The sequence below is a fragment of the Phoca vitulina genome, unplaced genomic scaffold (genome assembly GCF_004348235.1).
Source record: "Phoca vitulina isolate PV1807 unplaced genomic scaffold, GSC_HSeal_1.0 scaffold5, whole genome shotgun sequence".
NCBI lineage: Eukaryota > Metazoa > Chordata > Mammalia > Carnivora > Phocidae > Phoca > Phoca vitulina.
This window is the reverse complement of record NW_022589708.1, coordinates 54,898,238-54,916,769: the sequence shown is the minus strand read 5'-3', so window position 1 is coordinate 54,916,769 and position 18,532 is coordinate 54,898,238. Positions and strand designations below refer to the sequence as shown.

Here is an 18,532-nt window from a genome sequence, read left to right as displayed (position 1 = left end):
TTTGAGGGCTGCTGCAAAAAAAACTGCCACAACTTGGCAACTTAAAACAACAGAATTTATCTTTCACAGTTGTGGGGGCCACAAGTCCGAAATCGAGGTGTGTCAGCAGGGCCACGCTTTCTCTGAAAGCTCCAGGGGAGAATCGTTCCTCCCTTCTTCCGGCTTCTGGTGGCTTGTAAAGTTCCTTGGCTTGTGGCAAATAGGAACTTTCTCTAGTAAGGATACCAGTCATTGGATGTAAGGCCCACCCTCAGTCCAGGCTGATCTCATCTTGAGATCCTGAGTTTAATTACATCTGCAAAGACCCTTACTCCAAACAAGTCACATTGTGATGCTCTGGGTGGATATGTCTTTTGAAGGCTATTCTGCTGCCTCCTGCCCTTGGCAGTTCTCCGGACCTAACCTCCAGGTGCTCAGGAGAGAATTTGAGACTCTCCCATCTCCCTTCTTGCTGCCACCTACTTTTATGACTTGGGGGTTTGTGGTCCCCACTTTGGCTCTCCCCTCTCAAGAGCTGCCTCAGACATTGAACACCTTCTATCCAAGATACATGATTAATCGGCAAGGTCAGGCAAGCTTCTGTGCTATTGATTGGGTTGAAGCTGGCAATTTTTCATAATTTGTCATTTCCCTTTCCTTTTTCTTGTCTTGTTTATAAAAAGAAAGGCTAAATAAAGCATTTTGAATCGTACTGTGATTCATACACGGCAACAGATTGTATTGTGATTTGTACATTGCAGTAGAATGCGGTGAATACGCTGTGATGCCTTCATTTCTCATCTACATTGTGCTTCTTGATGTCAGAGGATTTGATGGAAGCCAAGAAATAGGAGACAAGCAGGACTGTCTTACTGGGTGGAACTTTACCTGGCTCAGGTATCTGTAAAGCACTTCAGTGTATGCATGCTCCCTCCCCACACCTCCCCACACACAGACTCATCACTGAGACCTGGACCAGAAGATACCTAATGGAAAGGAGATTCACAATGCGCAGGTAATAATAGTGATAACCTGGGGAGAACTGACAGGCATGTGGGTGGTATCCCATTTTGGTAAACAATACTGGTATTCCCATTAGAAAATTGGTAGGATGAAAACTGAATGGGGGCTAACGCAAGCATCCGCTGTTTCGCCTTTGTAGCATGTGTTGTTTTGTTTCCAGATACAGCACTTTCATTTTCTTTTAGGCAACTACCCTCCCAACTTTGAAGTCTGTGTGGTTGGGTAGGCTTTAGCTCCATAGGAAGGGGACGTGAACCAGCCTGGGACACTGGATGCTGTGTCTCCTGGCCATGATTGATTCAGGGGTGAACAAATGACCAAAGCTTGTCCTTGGAGCCAATTAGCATTAGTCCTTGGGCTTTGGCTGGATTTAATGGGAAGAAGCAAAGCTGGTAGGATGTCGCTTTAGAGGTGCTGCTATCCACGTTTGTCACCAACTAGAAAGCCCATGTAACCACGAAGTCCACACAAAGGAAACCAGGCTGAGGGACAGGGACAGAATCCTGATGGCATAATTTGAGCATTTAGATCCAGTTGTACCTAAAGCCAGGGCTACCTCCTGGACTTTTCATTACATGAGGGGATAAATTATCTTTTTTTTGCTTAAGCCAGTATGAGTTAGGTTTAGTATCACTTGCTGCCAAGAGCCCTGATAAATATAGGACTACTCTGAGATTCTAAGAAATGAGTGGATATGTCTACAAAAGTCTGAGCGGGTTTATCATCCAGGGGTCTACAATGATAACCATCATTTATTGTTGGATTTTGTGCTAATTGTTTACATGTGTCATCTCCATAATCCTCATAACAGACTGTGAGGTATTACTGGTCTCATTTTAAGACAAATTATGGCTGAAATAGGTTAAGGAACTTTCTCAAGTCTACACAGCCAGTAGCAGGGCCCGGATTCTGTTCCAGGCTGCTCTTTCCAATGTTTCTGCTCTTAATTAGCATAGTGTAACACCCCTATGTTAGTGACGGCTCTTGTGCCCAGTGATAAAAGGAGCACGTCCGTTTCCATCTCAGAGCATTGACTGTATGAAGAGAAAACTTCGGAACTAACTACCTTATCATATGGCCTGTTTGGCCAACATTGCTCCATCCTAAGGAAACTAAATGGAAGGGCTGGACAGTAGAAAGGTGGTTATCAGAGAGACTTGAAATTAGTTTTGCAGTTCTTTTTAATATTCTAGCATGGGTCCTTGAAATTTTTCAGCCTTAACACAATCATGCCCCTTTGTTTCTTTTTGACATTCTTTGATCTGTCATCTTTCTTTTGCTAGCAAATGCAGAAAATGATATCCAAAAGTAAACTCACTTGCTTTCAAAGTTCTTTAGTTAAGATAATTTAGCTGTCAAGGCACAGTTATCTAAGACCTCAAAGCACTTCAGTAACACTGATGAATTTTGCTAAGGAAAAGTCAGAAGGCAGAGACCACCTCTGGAGTTCATCATTAGCATCCATTGTGCCCCTGGCCCTTTCAGGGTTCTGCACTTCCAGGGTATTCAGTGATCTCATGGGACCCAACAGCCAGGGACAAGAATCTTGTAACCTAACTACTCCTCCTAAAGACTTCCATTTTATTTTATTTTAAAAAAGATTTTATTTATTTGTCAGAGAGAGAGAGAAAGAGAGAGAACAAGCAGAGGGAGCGGCAGGCAGAGGGAGAGGGAGAAGCAAGCTTCCCGCCAAGCAAGGAGCCTGATGTGGGAACTCGATCCCAGGACACCGGGACCATGACCTGAGCTGAAGGGAGACCCTTAACCGACTGAACCACCCAGGCGTCCCAAGATTCTTCCATTTTAAAAGGAGCCTAAGAGAAGGCAGTCTCATGAAACCAAATTATCATTGACAGAATCTTGAAGCCTGTAGTAGCTGGCTGGTAAAAATGTTTGACAGAAATGACAATTGAGGCGCCTGGGTGGCTCAGCCGTTAAGTGTCTGCCTTCGGCTCAGGTCATGATCCCGGGGTCCTGGGATCGAGCCCCGCATCGGGCTCCCTGCTCGGCGGGAAGCCTGCTTCTCCCTCTCCCACTTCCCCTGCTTGTGTTCCCTCTCTCGCTGTGTCTCTCTCTGTCAAATAAATAAATAAAATCTTAAAAAAAAAAAAAAACAAGAAATGACAATTTTTCTCCACTCTTCATAATGCAAGTTATTGCTGATACTAGTGATTGTAGCTATGCAACATAAAACGACTATGTAGATAATAAGTGCAGTGATTCTCAAACTTGAGTTTATAAAGACTGACCTGGGAAATTGTTAAAAACAGAGATTCCCGGACTCTAACCTCAAAGATTCCCATTCAAGAGAGGCGGGCCTGGGAACCTGCATTTAATCAATCTCCTCAGGTGATTCTGATGGTGGTTCAAGGATCACGAATTAAGAAAAAGATAAATGAGAATATTCTTCCATGCCCTGGAATTCTAAAGATTAATTACTCAATTGATATCTGTTGCATTCATCTGGTGCTATTTAGCTCTTAAAAATAATGTATATAATCCTTAATAATTAGGCCTATGAGGAGGAAATGAGCAATAATTCATAACAAATTTTGAAAAATAGAAAAATGACCCCAGCTTTACTTAAAATAATTAGTTTTGGTGACAGGTACGGGCAGAAGTTCAATGTGCTAATTTTCTGCTGATGACATGAGTGGAGTACATGCTGTCTTCAGAGCAAGGGCCTAAAGGGTGAATTCAGACATGGTTGGGAAATTCTAGAAGGCCGGTAGGGTAGATCTTTGGTTTAGGACCCATCTAGCTAACTCCTGGGTGATGTTTATGACTTGGCTAAAGTATACTCTCCTCTGGGAGGCTTCCTTTCATCTTCTAAAACTGGGTCAGATGCCCTTATATGGGGTTCCTAGTATTAGTAGCAAGGACCACCCCTGAGCCCCCGTATTTCTTATATACCGCCCACACTGGTGCAGTTCTTCAAACACTTCAGAACTAATGCTTCAAGCCTTTGCATGTGTGGTCAGTCACTGTTCACACTGCTAGCATCTTTTTCTTTTTTAATTTTATTATGTTATGTTAATCACCATACATTACATCATTAGTTTTGGATGTAGTGTTCCATGATTCATTGCTTGCGTGTAACACCCAGTGCTCCATGCAGAACGTGCCCTCTTTAATACCCATCACCAGGCTAACCCATCCCCCCACCCCCTCCCCTCTAGAACCCTCAGTTTGTTTCTCAGAGTCCATAGTCTCTCATGGTTCGTCTCCCCCTCCGAATCCCCCCCTTCATTTTTCCCTTCCTACTATCTTCTTCTTTTTTTTTTTTTTAACATATAATGTATTATTTGTTTCAGAGGTACAGGTCTGTGATTCACCAGTCTTACACAACTCACGGCGCTCACCAAAGCACACACCCTCCCCAGTGTCTATCACCCAGCTACCCCATCCCTCCATGTCTCTTCAGAAAGACTTTCCTTGTCATTTTACCTAAAAAGTTTCTCATCCTCAACTAACCCTATATAATAAAAAATTAGGACTTTATAAAAAAGGGGGATAACTTCCCCACCCCAAATTATAAAAGAACACATGCTTTCTGAAAGAATTTGGGAAGTAGAGAAAGGAAAAAAAAAAAGCTGATAATCAAACACCCCTGAAAACACCTACCAACTGTTATAAAACCTTATGATACACAGAACAATGGAATCTTGGTTATAAGCCTGTTCTAGTCCCTCTTGGGCCATGGTGCTCTTAAGAGCATTTCCAATTTGTTTTGCATGTCTAAAGAAACAGTTACTAATTGTAGTTATATTGGGATAATGAAAACGTGGCAAGTGAGTTTTCTTCCTAAAATGATCTGATTGGCCAGAATATATTTTTGTGGAATATTCTCTTTGCCAATATTGCCTGCTTCAGAGGAGTTAATTATATTAAAACAGAACAAAAATAAAAGACCACAACTTCTTGGATAGAGATGAAACTTTATTTATACATAACAAATTATACATCAGGAATTCTTTTCTAAAAACAGTCTTTTCCTGTAAAGTTCAAAATGAAAAGATTCAAAGGGGCGTGTATAGCTCTTTATAATACTTTACAAACTAGAGTCACAGTTAAACAATTTTTTAAGCTGCAAAAAAATATACCTCTCCTATAATAGGAAATGCATGGCCTCTGTAAGTGCAGACTTAAATCTCATGATGGTGTCAAAAGCCAAAGTAAAATAAATTAATACCATGAAACAGAAGACTTGGCACTGATGTTACAGTGGCCCTATCTCTAACCACTTCCCACCACTTAATTCTTCCTCTTAGGTACATAACTCAACAGAAAACTGTTTTTTCTAATAATACTTATCATTACCATGGAAGAAGTACAAAAGAGATGTGATAGGACTCTTGTAGATAGTTTAACAACGTATCTCCCATGATCATATGTTTCTTGAGTAATAATATTAACATTATCCTCCCTATATAAGAAATAAAAAGTGCCATCATGTTTGGGGACCAAATAATTTATAGAATAACTACTAATCTATTCTGGAGCATGTAAGCTTCAGTACCATGTCAATCTCAACCTCACTTCTAAAAAAAGTCATTAATTCAAAGAACTATTAAAAGTTCAAGAAATAAATTAATTGTCAAATGGTTGCTATATCCAAATACGATTAAAAACTCTTAGAAAGACCATGGCTTTTTTTTTTTTTTTTAAGAGCAGGGCTTAATTTACAATATTTTGCCCAATATAAGAAAGCTTTAATTTACCTGATAATGATTGGGTGAAACCATCATCTCTCACCTTCTGTCCCCACTCCCAATTCCCTCACTTGCTAAAGCCACCATTTATTTATCAGTAATGTGGTTACTTTGTGGAAGTAATCTATCTGAGATGACGATTTATAGAGGTGGACAAAAATCATGTAATTTCAGGTACAATGAACTTAGACGTTACCTTCAACAGAAAAGAAAGTTGAAGTATCTGCTTGACCTTTTGAACTTTGTGTTGCTCTTTTTTCTTCTTCATTTTTAAGTTTCAAAGGAGGTCACAGTTCTATAAAACTTAGCCAAGACGTATAGGAAATTAAAAAGTTCTTATTAGAAGATGTCAACAATGCCAGTTTTCTGCCAGATGGATGGAGACTTGATTTAAGTAGGTTTTTTACCACTTTGGAAGAGGGGAGGGGCCAGACATGGGCACCTTTCCATTCTGTGTAAACAGCAACTCTGTTCTTTTATTATCAATGCTGTTATATTGGGCATAGGCTCTCTGAGGGGCATAAAACCTCTGGTCTGGCCTTACATTTCATTAAAACTGTCCTGGGGTGGCATGAAAGAGCATTACATCCAAGTGAGCAGTAAGGTGGTAACTCATGGAAAGCATTAGGCAGAAAGAAGAGGTTTTTCTCCCTTTTGCTGAGGACAAAGACGCTTCAAGGCGAGGGGAAAAACAGCAAATATGTGATATGGAAATATCCTATTCCCTTAAGGTGAAGAAAACAAAAATAAGTAATGAAAGGTGACATTTTTACTTTAAAAAATTCCAAGTTTCTCAAAAATATATGTTAGAAATTTATATAAGGGTGAGGAACTTTTGAAAACATTTTTTCCTTTCAGTGGGGAAAAATTATAACAAAATTAAATGAGAGCAGTGGATGCTTTGCACAAAGTTTTGTGTTCAGAAAATACTACTCATTAAAAATGACATTTTAGGCAAACGGTGGTTCTGTTCAATTTTGCTTAGACAAGAAGCTTTTTCAGTTTGCTTAGGAGAATAATTCATCTTTTTAATAGCTATGCTCCTTGAGTAGGCTACTGTTTATGCTGATATCATAAAAGCAAAGAATAATTTGTGCCATAATTTGAACAGTTCACTCAATTGTCATAAAGCCTAAATGAACTAGGAGTCAGAACGTTTTTCTATTAAAACCTCACACTTTCCACCTAGTCTCTCATTTTGTGTTCTTTTTTCCCCACAGAAAACAAAAAACAAAACCTCTCATGCTTTATCAAAACTACAACATAGAACTAGTGAACAGTTAGGATGGCTCTGTAAGAAAACATAACTTAGAGAATTTGAATTTAGGCTTTAACTGTTTAGAATGTTCTATTTAACATCTTAATAGACTACCTCAAGCATTACAAACTTACATACTCTCATTAGGGTGGTTATGATTAGAGTTTCCATTTATATTTTTGTATTCAGGGATTATGAACTTGATTTTTTTAAAAGACTATTCATGACTGATATAAAAGATCAGTCCCCAATAAATGAGCTAAAATCTGTTAAATATAAATGGGTAAAATAAGATCATTGCAAAGCAAAGTTTAAAGACTTGGAGAGCTTTGGCTGAGACCATGGAGACCAAGTCTTAGACTTCACACTGCTAATGCTTAATGGCATATTTTTTTTTAAAAGATTTTATTTATTTATTTGACAGAGAGAGACATAGCGAGAGAGGGAACACAAGCAGGGGGAGTGGGAGAGGGAGAAGCAGGCTTCCTGCTGAGCAGAGAGCCCGATGAGGGGCTTGATCCCAGGACCCTGGGATCATGACCTGAGCTGAAGGCAGCCACTTAACGACTGAGCCACCCAGGCGCCCCTTCATGGCATATTTTGTCCCTCAGATTGCCTCCCCTAGAAATACTTATTAAAGTTGGAAAAATCAAAATAGTTTTTCCTTAGCACATGAGATAATGCAGAGGCCCTTCTTTCTGACTTAAAAACCAACCAACCAACCAACAAAAACAAAAGCCCAAGCAACAAATAAAAAGCCCTGATTGCCCAAACAAGCAAAATGTGAACAAAACAGATGAAACCTCTGAGCCCTCTATTTGTAAATGTGTATTCACAGGCTGCAGTTTAGAGGGAAAACCCAAACAATTTCAAATTCATGGATTGACTACAAGGACCCGACACACTTACTCCAGGGCAGGTGAGTAACATTTAATGAGGAGGTCTAAGCTCTGGTGGAGATTCAGTGGATAGTCCTGACCAGATCTTATAGGATACTTGTGAGACACCACAGAAATTAAGGAATAGATGGGTCCTCCAAATAATTATTTGAAGAAAAGCCCACACTTCCTCAGAAGCCAAAGACACATAAAATTCTATTCCACATAAGAAATACTGACTTGAGGTTTTCACAGGACTTACAGGACGTACGGCACAAGGTAAGTTTGTATGGTTTTTAAGACTAAGGTCACCTCTAATCTTAAGGAACTCAAAACAAAGGGATAAAGATAGATAGACAGATAAAAAGAGTATTCTTCAACTTTTCTTCATTGCACAGGGAAATCCCCCTGAAGAATAAGAAAGTTCAGTAAGTTGGAAAATATTTCTAACTTTAACTGTATTTTCCTTTCAATTTTTAATTTTTTTAGATTTTATTTTTAAGTAATCTCTACACCCAACGTGGGGCTTGAACTCACAATCCCGAGATCAAAAGTCGCATGCTCCACCGACCGAGCCAACCAGGTGCCTCTGTATTTTCCTTTAAAGCCACATTTTAATATTGATGTAGGTTTCATACAGTTAAAAATGATAAAGATTTTAAGAAGCAACCTTAGCTCTTAGGTAATTCCTTACTCACCTTTACGAACCCTTGTTAGATTGAGCTGTGGATGAAGGATATAATGATTTTGAACCTTAATTTATAGAGAGGCTTTCAAAACAATGAACGTTTTCTAGCTGTGATCTTGTTTAACACACGGATTATAAACACATCTCCTTTCTCTGTTCTTTACAAAAGCATGCATATTTACCCAAGCTTCAAACCACTCTTTCCTTTGCCATTTCTTATAAACTCAACTTTACTTTTAGTGTCTTTAATGGCAATGCCTGGTTAATAGCAGTGCCTGAAGACAAAAGCTACTTTTCTGGTAAAACTATATTTTTTATCCCACCAGGGCTGAATATTCAAAAAAAATCATGGTTGACTTATCAAAAAAGATTTTCAGGTTTATAATCTACTTTATTATAAAAGGAAATAGATTTTTACACACAATTATTTATGGATAACAGAGCACTCAGAAAAGTTTAAATTTATCAGTTTGAAAGTATACCTCACTGAAATACTTACTTATAAAAACATACTGCCTTTGCCATGGGAAAATCTGGTGTTTAGTTCTCTAGATTTCTTTATCAGAGCTTTTTTCTGAGCTTCGTCAAACCGATTAACCTTGAGATCTTTATCACGGTCAAATGGTATTCTTTCTTGGGGCTTATTTTTCTCTTCAGCAGCCTTATTCTTTAATTTTTTATGATGAATGTCCATAAGAGATTCTGATCTTTTTGATTCCTGGGGGAAAGCAAGAGAGTAGAAATGAAAATCTTTGTTTGTATAGATTATGGACAGAATATGCTCATGAAGCAAAATGATTAAGCAGTAATGATGAACATTAAGGAGGGCTTTTTACAAACCCTGTCAGGTTTTGCCAAATCCAAGACAGGATCTATGAAGATCTGTATCAGAGGGAAATTCAATTCAACCAAAATGAAGACCTCTACTAACTACCATTATTATATAATAGTAATAAAAAAAAAGCAAGACAGAGAGGAAATAAACTTTGAAATAACCATGTGTGGTGTGTCATAATTAGAGTCCAAGCCAAGAACATGGGTGAGAAGGAAGAGCAATTACATTGTCACCGAGGAGCCTGGGTAAAGTGTCATGGATGTGCTGGTCTGCGAAGCCTGACAGGTGGACAGGAAGGAAAGGGCATGGCTAGGCTGAAGCAGAAACAAGGGCAAACCCAAAAAATAATGGCACAGGAGTGACAAAATTCAAGGCCCGCTCAGGATATACTGGCATATTCCATAAGCTAAGAGATTTTTGTTCCTTTCAGTTTTCTGTTTTCTCCTACATCCCTCATTTTCTTCCTTCTTAGTTGGGACAGGTGCTCACGGTTTCAAATATACCTAGTAGGACGAGGTCTGAGCAAAGGCCATTGGTTCCATCAACTAGAGAGGCATTCTAGACCTTCCAGTATTGATTCCAGTACAAGAAAGAATGGCCCTGAGTTAAAGGAGCAGGGAGCCTTCAGAGGTGGGCAGACGTGGGCCTGCGGGCTACAGAGAGTGTGGTCCATGTGGTATGGAGGCGTGGATAATTTTAAGGTTATCCACCCACAATGCTCAACTTCATGTACCCTCACTTAAAATTGATTTGCTCCATAAGGCGTCTTGTTATCTTGATCTCTCTCTCCCCTTTTATTATAGCCCTTTACCACTTCACAAAGGAGAGGCCTCTCAGATCCTTACTGTAAGAATACTGCCTAGGAGACCAAGTCTCCATGGTTTCAAACAAAAATGTGAAATACTGGCAAGAGGAAACTTCCTCTAACTGAGGTACTGTAAACCCAGGGAGGCTTTGTGTTCTTCTATGTCTTTTTTTTTTTAAAGACATTTATTTAGAGAGTAGGAGTGGAGGGGGGGGCAGAGGATCTTTTTTTAAAAAGAGATTTATTTATTTATTTGAGAGAGAGAGAAAGGGAGAGAGAGCGAGCCTGAGCAGAGGGAGAGAATCTCAGGTAGACTCCCCACTTACTGGGGAGCCTGAAGTGGGGCTTGATCTCACAACCCAGAGATCGTGACCTCAGTGGAAATCAAGTCAGATGCTTAAGTGACTGAGCCACCCAGGCACCCTGTTCTGTATCTTAAACATATTTCTCCTAAGTGTGTGGTATCCCTCAGAAATTGGTGTTTGGTTTTTCTTCGAATGTTCTGTGCTCAGACTGAATAGAAGGGCAGTGGAAGAAAGGGTCATTTTTGCTTAGCAACCACATCACTTCCAGGCCCTACCCTGTTAATGAATGTGTTTGAGAGCAAAGAAGTTAAGAGAGCTTAGTGAAAGCAACATAAGGCGGCACTGGTAAGAAATGCTGAAAATGTACCATCCTATTTCATCCAAGAGACAAACCATCATGCCTACCTCTCTACTTTAGAATTCAGAAGTGTCACTGGAATAATCATCAACACATCTATCTGAATGGAAAAACGAAGCGAGATTTTCTGACAGAAAGTCAGTCTTACTTTGGCTGATTTGACAACCAGAACCGACTTTGTCAATTAGGCTATGTGGTAGTTATTCTCAATCAACTGAATAAGCTCAATCTGGAGCTATGGGTTTTAGCAGAATGTACAAAAGATATTATGTTGGGATGCCTGGGTGGCTCAGTCGGTTGAGGGTCTGCCTTCAGCTCAGGTCATTATCCCAGGGCCCTGGGATCGAGCCCCGCATCGGGCTCCCTGCTCCGTGGGAAGCCTGCTTCTCCCTCTGCCTGCCACTCCCCCTGCTTTTTACTCTTGCTCTCTCTCTCTCCCCCAAGCTCTCTCTCTGGCAAAAAAAAAAAAAAATTTAAAAAATCTTAAAAAAAAAAGATACTATATTAGTTAGGTATGTATTTGAATTACCACTACTACTTCCATTTTCCTAATCCCTCTCATTCATTTCATAAATCTTGGTAAAATCTTTTAGAAACAAATTGATTTGCAAGTCAAGTGCTTTCCAATTCTTCTTTTTTTTTAAAGATTTTATTTATTTATTTGACAGAGAGAGACACAGCGAGAGAGGGAACACAAGCAGGGGGAGTGGGAGAGGGAGAAGCAGGCTTCCCGCTGAGCAGGGAGCCCGATGTGGGGCTCAATCCCAGGACCCTGGGATCATGACCTGAGCCGAAGGCAGATGCCCAACGACTGAGCCACCGAGGCGCCCCTCCAATTCTTTTTTTTTTAAAAAGATTTATTTATTTATTTTACAGAGCGAGCGAGCGTGAGGTGGGGAGGGGCAGAAGGAGAGGGAGAGACACTTGTCAATATAATCATAAAAGATTTTCAAGCGTAAGAGACTTTCATTATGATAAAATTCTGTGGCAGAAGAGAAATAAAATTATGAATTCAAGGAGAAAAAGGGATGAAATAAAATTTCCAAATGTTACGAAAGTGCTTGTTCCCGTATATTTTTAACGGATAATAATTGATATTGAATTGCTATGGCACTTGGATTCCATTTGAAACATTTAACAGAGTAATGCCCTATAAAATACATTCTTGGTAACTATTGAAACTTACAATAAAAATTTTTAGATGTGAAGGATAAAGGTTTCTTTTAGCGGTTACCAAGCAAAAACACCTGAAGACTGCTGGTCTCCACTCCTGACTGACTGAAAAGAAATACAGATTCCTGAGCCCCATTGTAGATTTCATCAATCTAAACTGCCAACTGTGAGTCTCAGAAACCCGTGCTTTTAAAAATCACCCAGGTTCTCAGACTGGTGACCCACCAGATATGGAAGCTGCTATGTAGGATCACTCTTTCTGGTGACTGGGTATTAACAGAGAGGAGAGGGAAAGCAACACAAAGGACATGAAGAGCAGGGTCAATTGTATGATGGAGGAACTATAATGTAACAGAATTATATACGAATGTATAAATGTAAGAAAGCCATACTAGAAAACCTTAATCTTTTAGCATCATTTCTCCACATTTTCCCTCCCTTTCTCATGAATGAGAAAATACCTCATTAATGGGGTAATAAGGGTGAAGGTAGACAGGCTATCAAGAATTGGAAGGGGAAAGGCGTGAAGATCTAAGAAGGTGCTAGACAAAACAGAGAACAAGGTTTGGAGGAGATGCATGGAGATGTGAGAAAGAATGAAGCCGTAGAGGCCCTACTTCACCTAGAGGAACAGAATTGATACTGATGATCAAAACTGCACACAAGGATGGGGGCGCCTGGGTGGTGTAGTCAGTTAAGTGTCCGACTCTTGATTTCAGCTCAGGTCATGATTTCAGGGTTGTGAGATCAAGCCCCCAGTCAACTTGCTCTTCCTCTCCCTCTGCTCCCCCATCCCTCTCTTAAAAACAAACAAACAAAAGTACTGTACAAAAGGTAACAAAAGCAAACAAAAATGGAGAAATAAAGATAGCAGGTTTCAATTTACTGATCCCCTATATTAGTAAACTAAACATCAATAAAAAGAGGAATACATTAAACCACTGGACTACTACAATCAATTCCAACAATTCAAGTGCTCAAATTTGTTATGATAAATGAACTGTTCTTTCTGCAGCTTCAGGGATACTGTTTCAGCATAATTTGCACATTGTGACACCCATGACCAAACCAATGCTGGAGCTATAAAAAAAATAACGAAAACAACCAGAAACAGTTCACTAAAAATCACCCTGAGGACAATTCATGTACAGAGCAATTTGCTAAATGGCCAATTTCTGATTTACCAAATTTAAGCATTTAACAAAATGTGTGTTTTATAACAATTTATAAAAGCCAGTGCAATTTATTTAGAATGAGATAATTTTTTAGCTGCTTTTGAAAATTCATGCTAAGAGTCTAGTTCTTTGGTTTTTTTTTGTGTTCATGTCTTAATGTCTTAATACTTTAAAGAGTGTTTGATTAATCCAAACCAAGAGTTAGACGGTAGTTTTTAAGACAATTACTATTTTGAAAAGTAAATCTTGTGAATAAAATTTCAGCATAAGATTATAACTCTAATCTTTTTGGCATATTTTTAAAATTTATTTTATTTTATTTTAGAGAGAGCGAGACAGAGTGTGCGAGGGGAGCTGGGGGAAGGGCAAAGAGAGAATCTTAAACAGGCTCTATGCCCAGCACAGAACCCAACTTGGGGCTCGATCTCAGGACCCTGAGATCAGACCTGAGCTGAAATCAAGAGTTGGATGCTTAACTGACTGCGCCACCCAGGCGCCCTTTGATGCATTTAAAAGTAAACTGCAGACATCATTACACATATCCCTAAGTACTTTAGCCTTCATTTCATTAGCTAAAATTCAATATTTATTCACAATTTTTTCCTTTAAGGTAAATTTACATATAATGAAATGCACAAATCTTAACTGTTACATTCACTGAGTTTTATAATACAAAATCTTATCAAAATCTGGAACATTTCTATCACTGAGAACACTTTGCCCCTTCCTGGTCAATGCCCATACCCCCCTCCAACAGCCAGTATTCTGATTTTTTTCAACCACAGACTCATTCTGCTTAATGTAGAGCATCACATAAATGGAATGGTGCAGTATGTATTTCCTTGTACATACTTCCTTGTACTCGGTGTAATGACTTCGAGACTCATCCAAGTTGTTCCATTTATTTGTAATTTGTTCCTTTTTATTGTTGAGTAGTACTTCACTGTATTCAGTTTTTCTTTCTCTTACTGATGAACATCTGAGCTGTCCACAGAATGTTGCTAATATGAATAAAGCTTCTATGAACATTCTTGTAGAAGTCTTTTTTTCAATGTGCAAATCTTTTTTGTTAATTTAAATTCAGTTAATTAACCTATAGTGTATTATTAGTTTCAGAGGTAGAGTTTCTTTTTCTTTTGTTTTTTTTTTTTAAGATTTTATTTATTTATTTGTCAGAGACACAGAGAGAGAGAGCACAAGCAGGGGGAGTGGCAGGCAGAGGGAGAGGGAGAAGCAGGCTTCCCGCGGAGCAGGGAGCCTGATGCGGGACTCGATCCCAGGACCCCGGGACCATGACCTGAGCTGAAGGCAGATGCTCAACTGACTGAGCCACCCAGGCATCCCGAGGTAGAGTTTCTTGTAGAAGTCTTTTTGAGAACATTAAAAATAAAGCATATTCAAGTCTTTGTGTGGACAGGTTTTCATTTGCTGTAAGTAGATAGATGCCCAAGGATGAAACTGTAGGGTCATGGGGTAGATATATGTTTACTATAGGAAATGCCTATTTGGAAAAAGGCCCAGCTTATTGATTTTTAGCTCTTCTTTTCTAACAGAACTCACTAGGGCTATAATTTTGCCTCTAAGTACCACCTGATAGTGCATTGCACATATTTTTGATATTTGGTATTTTTGTGTTATTCACATCTATGTATTTTCTAACTTCCATTATCATGTTGTCTTTCATGGAAAATTTAAATTCTGAATTTTTCTAATTTCCAGTTGTACAAGGCTTTTAAATTATTCTGAATTTTAACTTAAATTCCTTGTGGTCAGAGAACATGGTTTTAATGACAGTAATTCTTTCAGTTGTGTTGAGATTTGACTCTTAAGCTGGTCAGTTTTCATAAATGTTCCACTGTGGTTTGAGTTTTGGTCAGTTTCAAAAAATGTTTCATGTATGCTTCACTGTTTGTGTACTGGTCTACATATGTCCAATTAATCATGCTAATTATATTTTTAATGCTTATGGAACTTTTCATTAACTAATACATTGGGGACAGAGGTAATTTTCCTTAAACACCTGAACACTGCAGGGGCCAAAGGGTTTAGTGATTTACGTTTAGCTGGACCACTCACCAGTTTTTGTTTATTTAATGCAAGAGCATATAATGAAATAACAAAATGTCAAATGAATACTGTTTATAAATTTAGATTGAACTGTATCTTAAAAATCATTTTTGTCCCATATTTAAATCCTCACATCGAACATTCCAAATCTGCTCATTAATTTAAAATATGAACTGAGGATCTCTAGGAGTTAGTAGGGCTCTTGCTTTCTTTTGTTGTTGTTGTTTAGTTTTTATGCCATAATCATAAACTTAACTCTGCAATCCAGCTGGACTTGGGAGGGGAGCAAGGAAAACATGGAACCCATAGCACTGCAGCGAGAGCACAAAGATTACTGGATATTTCGAGCAGATCGAGTGAAAGGGGGCTCTCCTGAGCTACAGAAGGAATGGTCTGGTAGTTAAGGTAAAATACAAGTCAAATTTATTAGATTTGTCTACAGTCAGCAATAGTGATCTTAGTGATCTTGCTGGTCTTGCCGTTCCTGGCCCCAAACTGCTCCACAGCTTGCACAGAATTCCTGCCCTCTCTCACCTTGCCCGAGACCACCGGCCTGCCATCCAACTACTCAGTGTTGGCAGTGCTGATGAAAACCTAGGAAGTGTTTGTGTGGGGTCCAGCCTCTGCCATGGACAAGATGCCAGGACCCGTGTTCTTCAGGATGAAATTCTCATCGCCAATTTCTCCTCATGGATGGACCGGCCGCCAGTGCCAGTACGGCGTGTGAAGTCCCCAGCCTGGCATGTAAGTGCCGGAATGATCCTGCGAAAGCGGGCACCTTTATCACCAAATCCTTTCTCCCCAGCACTCAGAGCACGAAAGTTCTCTGCAGTCTCTTTGGAACTTGATCTGCAAACAGCTTGAAGGTGATGTGGCCTGAGGGCTCCCCGTCCACCACGACCTCAGAGAACGCGGTGGGACTGGCCATGGCTGGGCGGTGCAGGCAGCTTGGCGGGGGGGGGGGCGGGGGGCACATGGCTGCAAGACCAGGGCTCTTGCTTTCTGATCATCTGTTACTAATCTCTACAAATTAAATTTCTAATATATGACTGAAGTAAATAAAATACAAACTGAAAAGATTACATGAATACATTAAAAAATCCTATAAAAAGGATTTTATATAAATATATATAACACAACAGAGTGGAATATTTCTCAGGGCAGATGTACAGAAAAAGACTGAGGTAAAAAGGAAGACATATAAAAGAAAGAGAAAAAATATGGGAAGAATACTGTAGGGAAAAAAAAAAAGCTTAGGGGCGCCTGGGTGGCACAGTCGGTTAAGCATCTAACTCTTGGTTTTGGCTTAGGTTGTGATCTCAGGGTTGTGGGATCAAGGCCCAAGTTGGGCTCCGCGCTCAGTGCGGGGTCTGCTTGGGATTCTCTCTCTCCCTCTCTCTCTGCCCCTCCCCCCATCATGCATTCTCTCTCTAATAAATCAATCTTTAAAAAACAACAACAAAACTTATGACCACTCTGTTAAAAAAAAAGAAAAGCTTATATATTTTATTCTTACTTACATTGTATGAGGATAACTGCTCAGCCAATCTCTTTTCCCTTCCTGACAGTATATGTTCTTCATCCTTCTTATTGAATGACTTCTTTGCTTCTTGTGTTCCCTGAAGAATGAACATAGGTAACACATTACTGAACCATATAGTTAAGAAAAACTAAAAAAGAAATATTATTATTTTTACTCATACTGAGTAATAAGAGACTAAACTAAGACTGTTGAATCTTTTCCCACTAAGAATATATATACATATAGTTGATAAGGGATCAGTTCGTGTTCTACTTCATGATTTTCTTGAAAACAAGAAAAAAACCTATACAATCAACTAACTGGAAGAAATCACTTATTTATCAAACTCACAAAGGAGTATGACAAACAATGATGAAATGTGTAGGAGAGAAAATTAGGCTTTAAAAGAAATCTTACAGGGGTGGCTAGCTGGTTCAGTCAGTAGAGCATGTGACTCTTGATTTTGGGGTTTTAAGTTTGAGCCCCACGGTGGGTACAGAGATTACTTAAAAATAAAATCTTAAATAAAAAAAAAAAAGAAATCCTACATTATCTGTTTTTAAAACTAGTAAAATCACTTTTAAGGGAAAAAATAAAGAGAAAAGGTTTAAAAAGTTTGGAAAAGAAATAATAAAACTATCTTTATTCACAGATGACATGATTGTTTATATAGAAAACTCTACAAAAATACTCCTGGAACTAATAAGCAAGTACACCTATAACAAAGCTGCAGGACACAAGGTTAATATACAAAATATACTGGCAATGAACAACTGGAATTTGAACTTAAAAAAAAAAAAATTAACAATAGTGCATACACAAGATGAAGTACTGAGGTAAATTTCCAACAAATCTCAAAGCATATTTTTATACTGTTGTTATCTGCTTAAGAAAACCAAGGAGGTCATGTACAATTTTTATCTTAATAATGTACAAAACAGGGGTGCCTGGCTCGCTCAGTCAGTAGAGGATGTGACTCTCAATCTCAGGGTTGTGAGTTCAAGCCCCATATTGGGCGTGGAGCCTACTTAAAAAAAATTATACAAAACAATACTGTCTTTAATAAAGTACTGTTAAAAACGCAGGAATAGCTCAGCTCTTATTTTCTCATAAAAATTTTCCTAGAAAACAGATGCTTTCATTTACAAATCTTAAGGAAAAAATAATGTTATGGTAAGATAGAGATAAAAACCTGACCATTTAATATTAAGAGTTAATCTAGTCAAGACTGGGAGGTGAGGACATGATAGATGTCAGTCAATTTATATTGAACACTTCCATTTTTTTTCTAAAGAGCAATCTTACTTCTTTTAGGCCATGTTGGCTAAGTGAATGTGAGAACTTAGTAGCATGGGAGATTATGCTGGGCAGTCAAATATTAAAAAAGAAAGATGAGTAGAAGAAAAAAAATACATGGAAATAAACGAAAGTGAAAACACAATGGTCCAAAACCTTTGGAACGAAGCAAAAGCAGTCCTCATAGGGAAGTGTCTAGCAATACAGGTCTACCTCAAGAAGCAAGAAAAATCTCAAATAAACAACCTAATCTTACACCTAAAGGAGCTAGAAAAGAACAAAAAATGAAGCCTAAAGCTAGCAGGAATAGTAAAGATTAGAGCAGAAATAAATGACAGAAACTAAAAAATAGTAGAACAGATCAATGAAACCAGGAGCTAGTTCTTAAGAAAAAAAAAATTTAATAAAATTAATAAACCTCTAGCCACACTTATCAAAAGAAAACAGGAAGGACCCAA

The 18,532-nt window shown here is 38.7% G+C and overlaps 1 protein-coding gene and 1 pseudogene across 1 annotated transcript in view; both read right to left on the bottom strand.

Annotated features, from left to right (window-relative positions):
- Positions 1-7,489: 7,489 nt before the first annotated feature.
- GPALPP1 (GPALPP motifs containing 1) overlaps positions 7,490-18,532 on the bottom strand; it is a 35,345-nt gene continuing 24,302 nt past the window's right edge. The window contains exons 7-9 of the mRNA XM_032402983.1: positions 16,777-16,875; positions 9,038-9,256; positions 7,490-8,258 (exon numbers count right to left, since the gene is read on the bottom strand). Coding sequence (XP_032258874.1) covers positions 9,038-9,256; positions 16,777-16,875 — 318 coding nt within the window. The 3' untranslated portion in view covers positions 7,490-8,258. The remainder of the gene's footprint in view (positions 8,259-9,037; positions 9,257-16,776; positions 16,876-18,532) is intronic.
- On the bottom strand, positions 15,683-16,184 carry LOC116631631 (annotated as a pseudogene).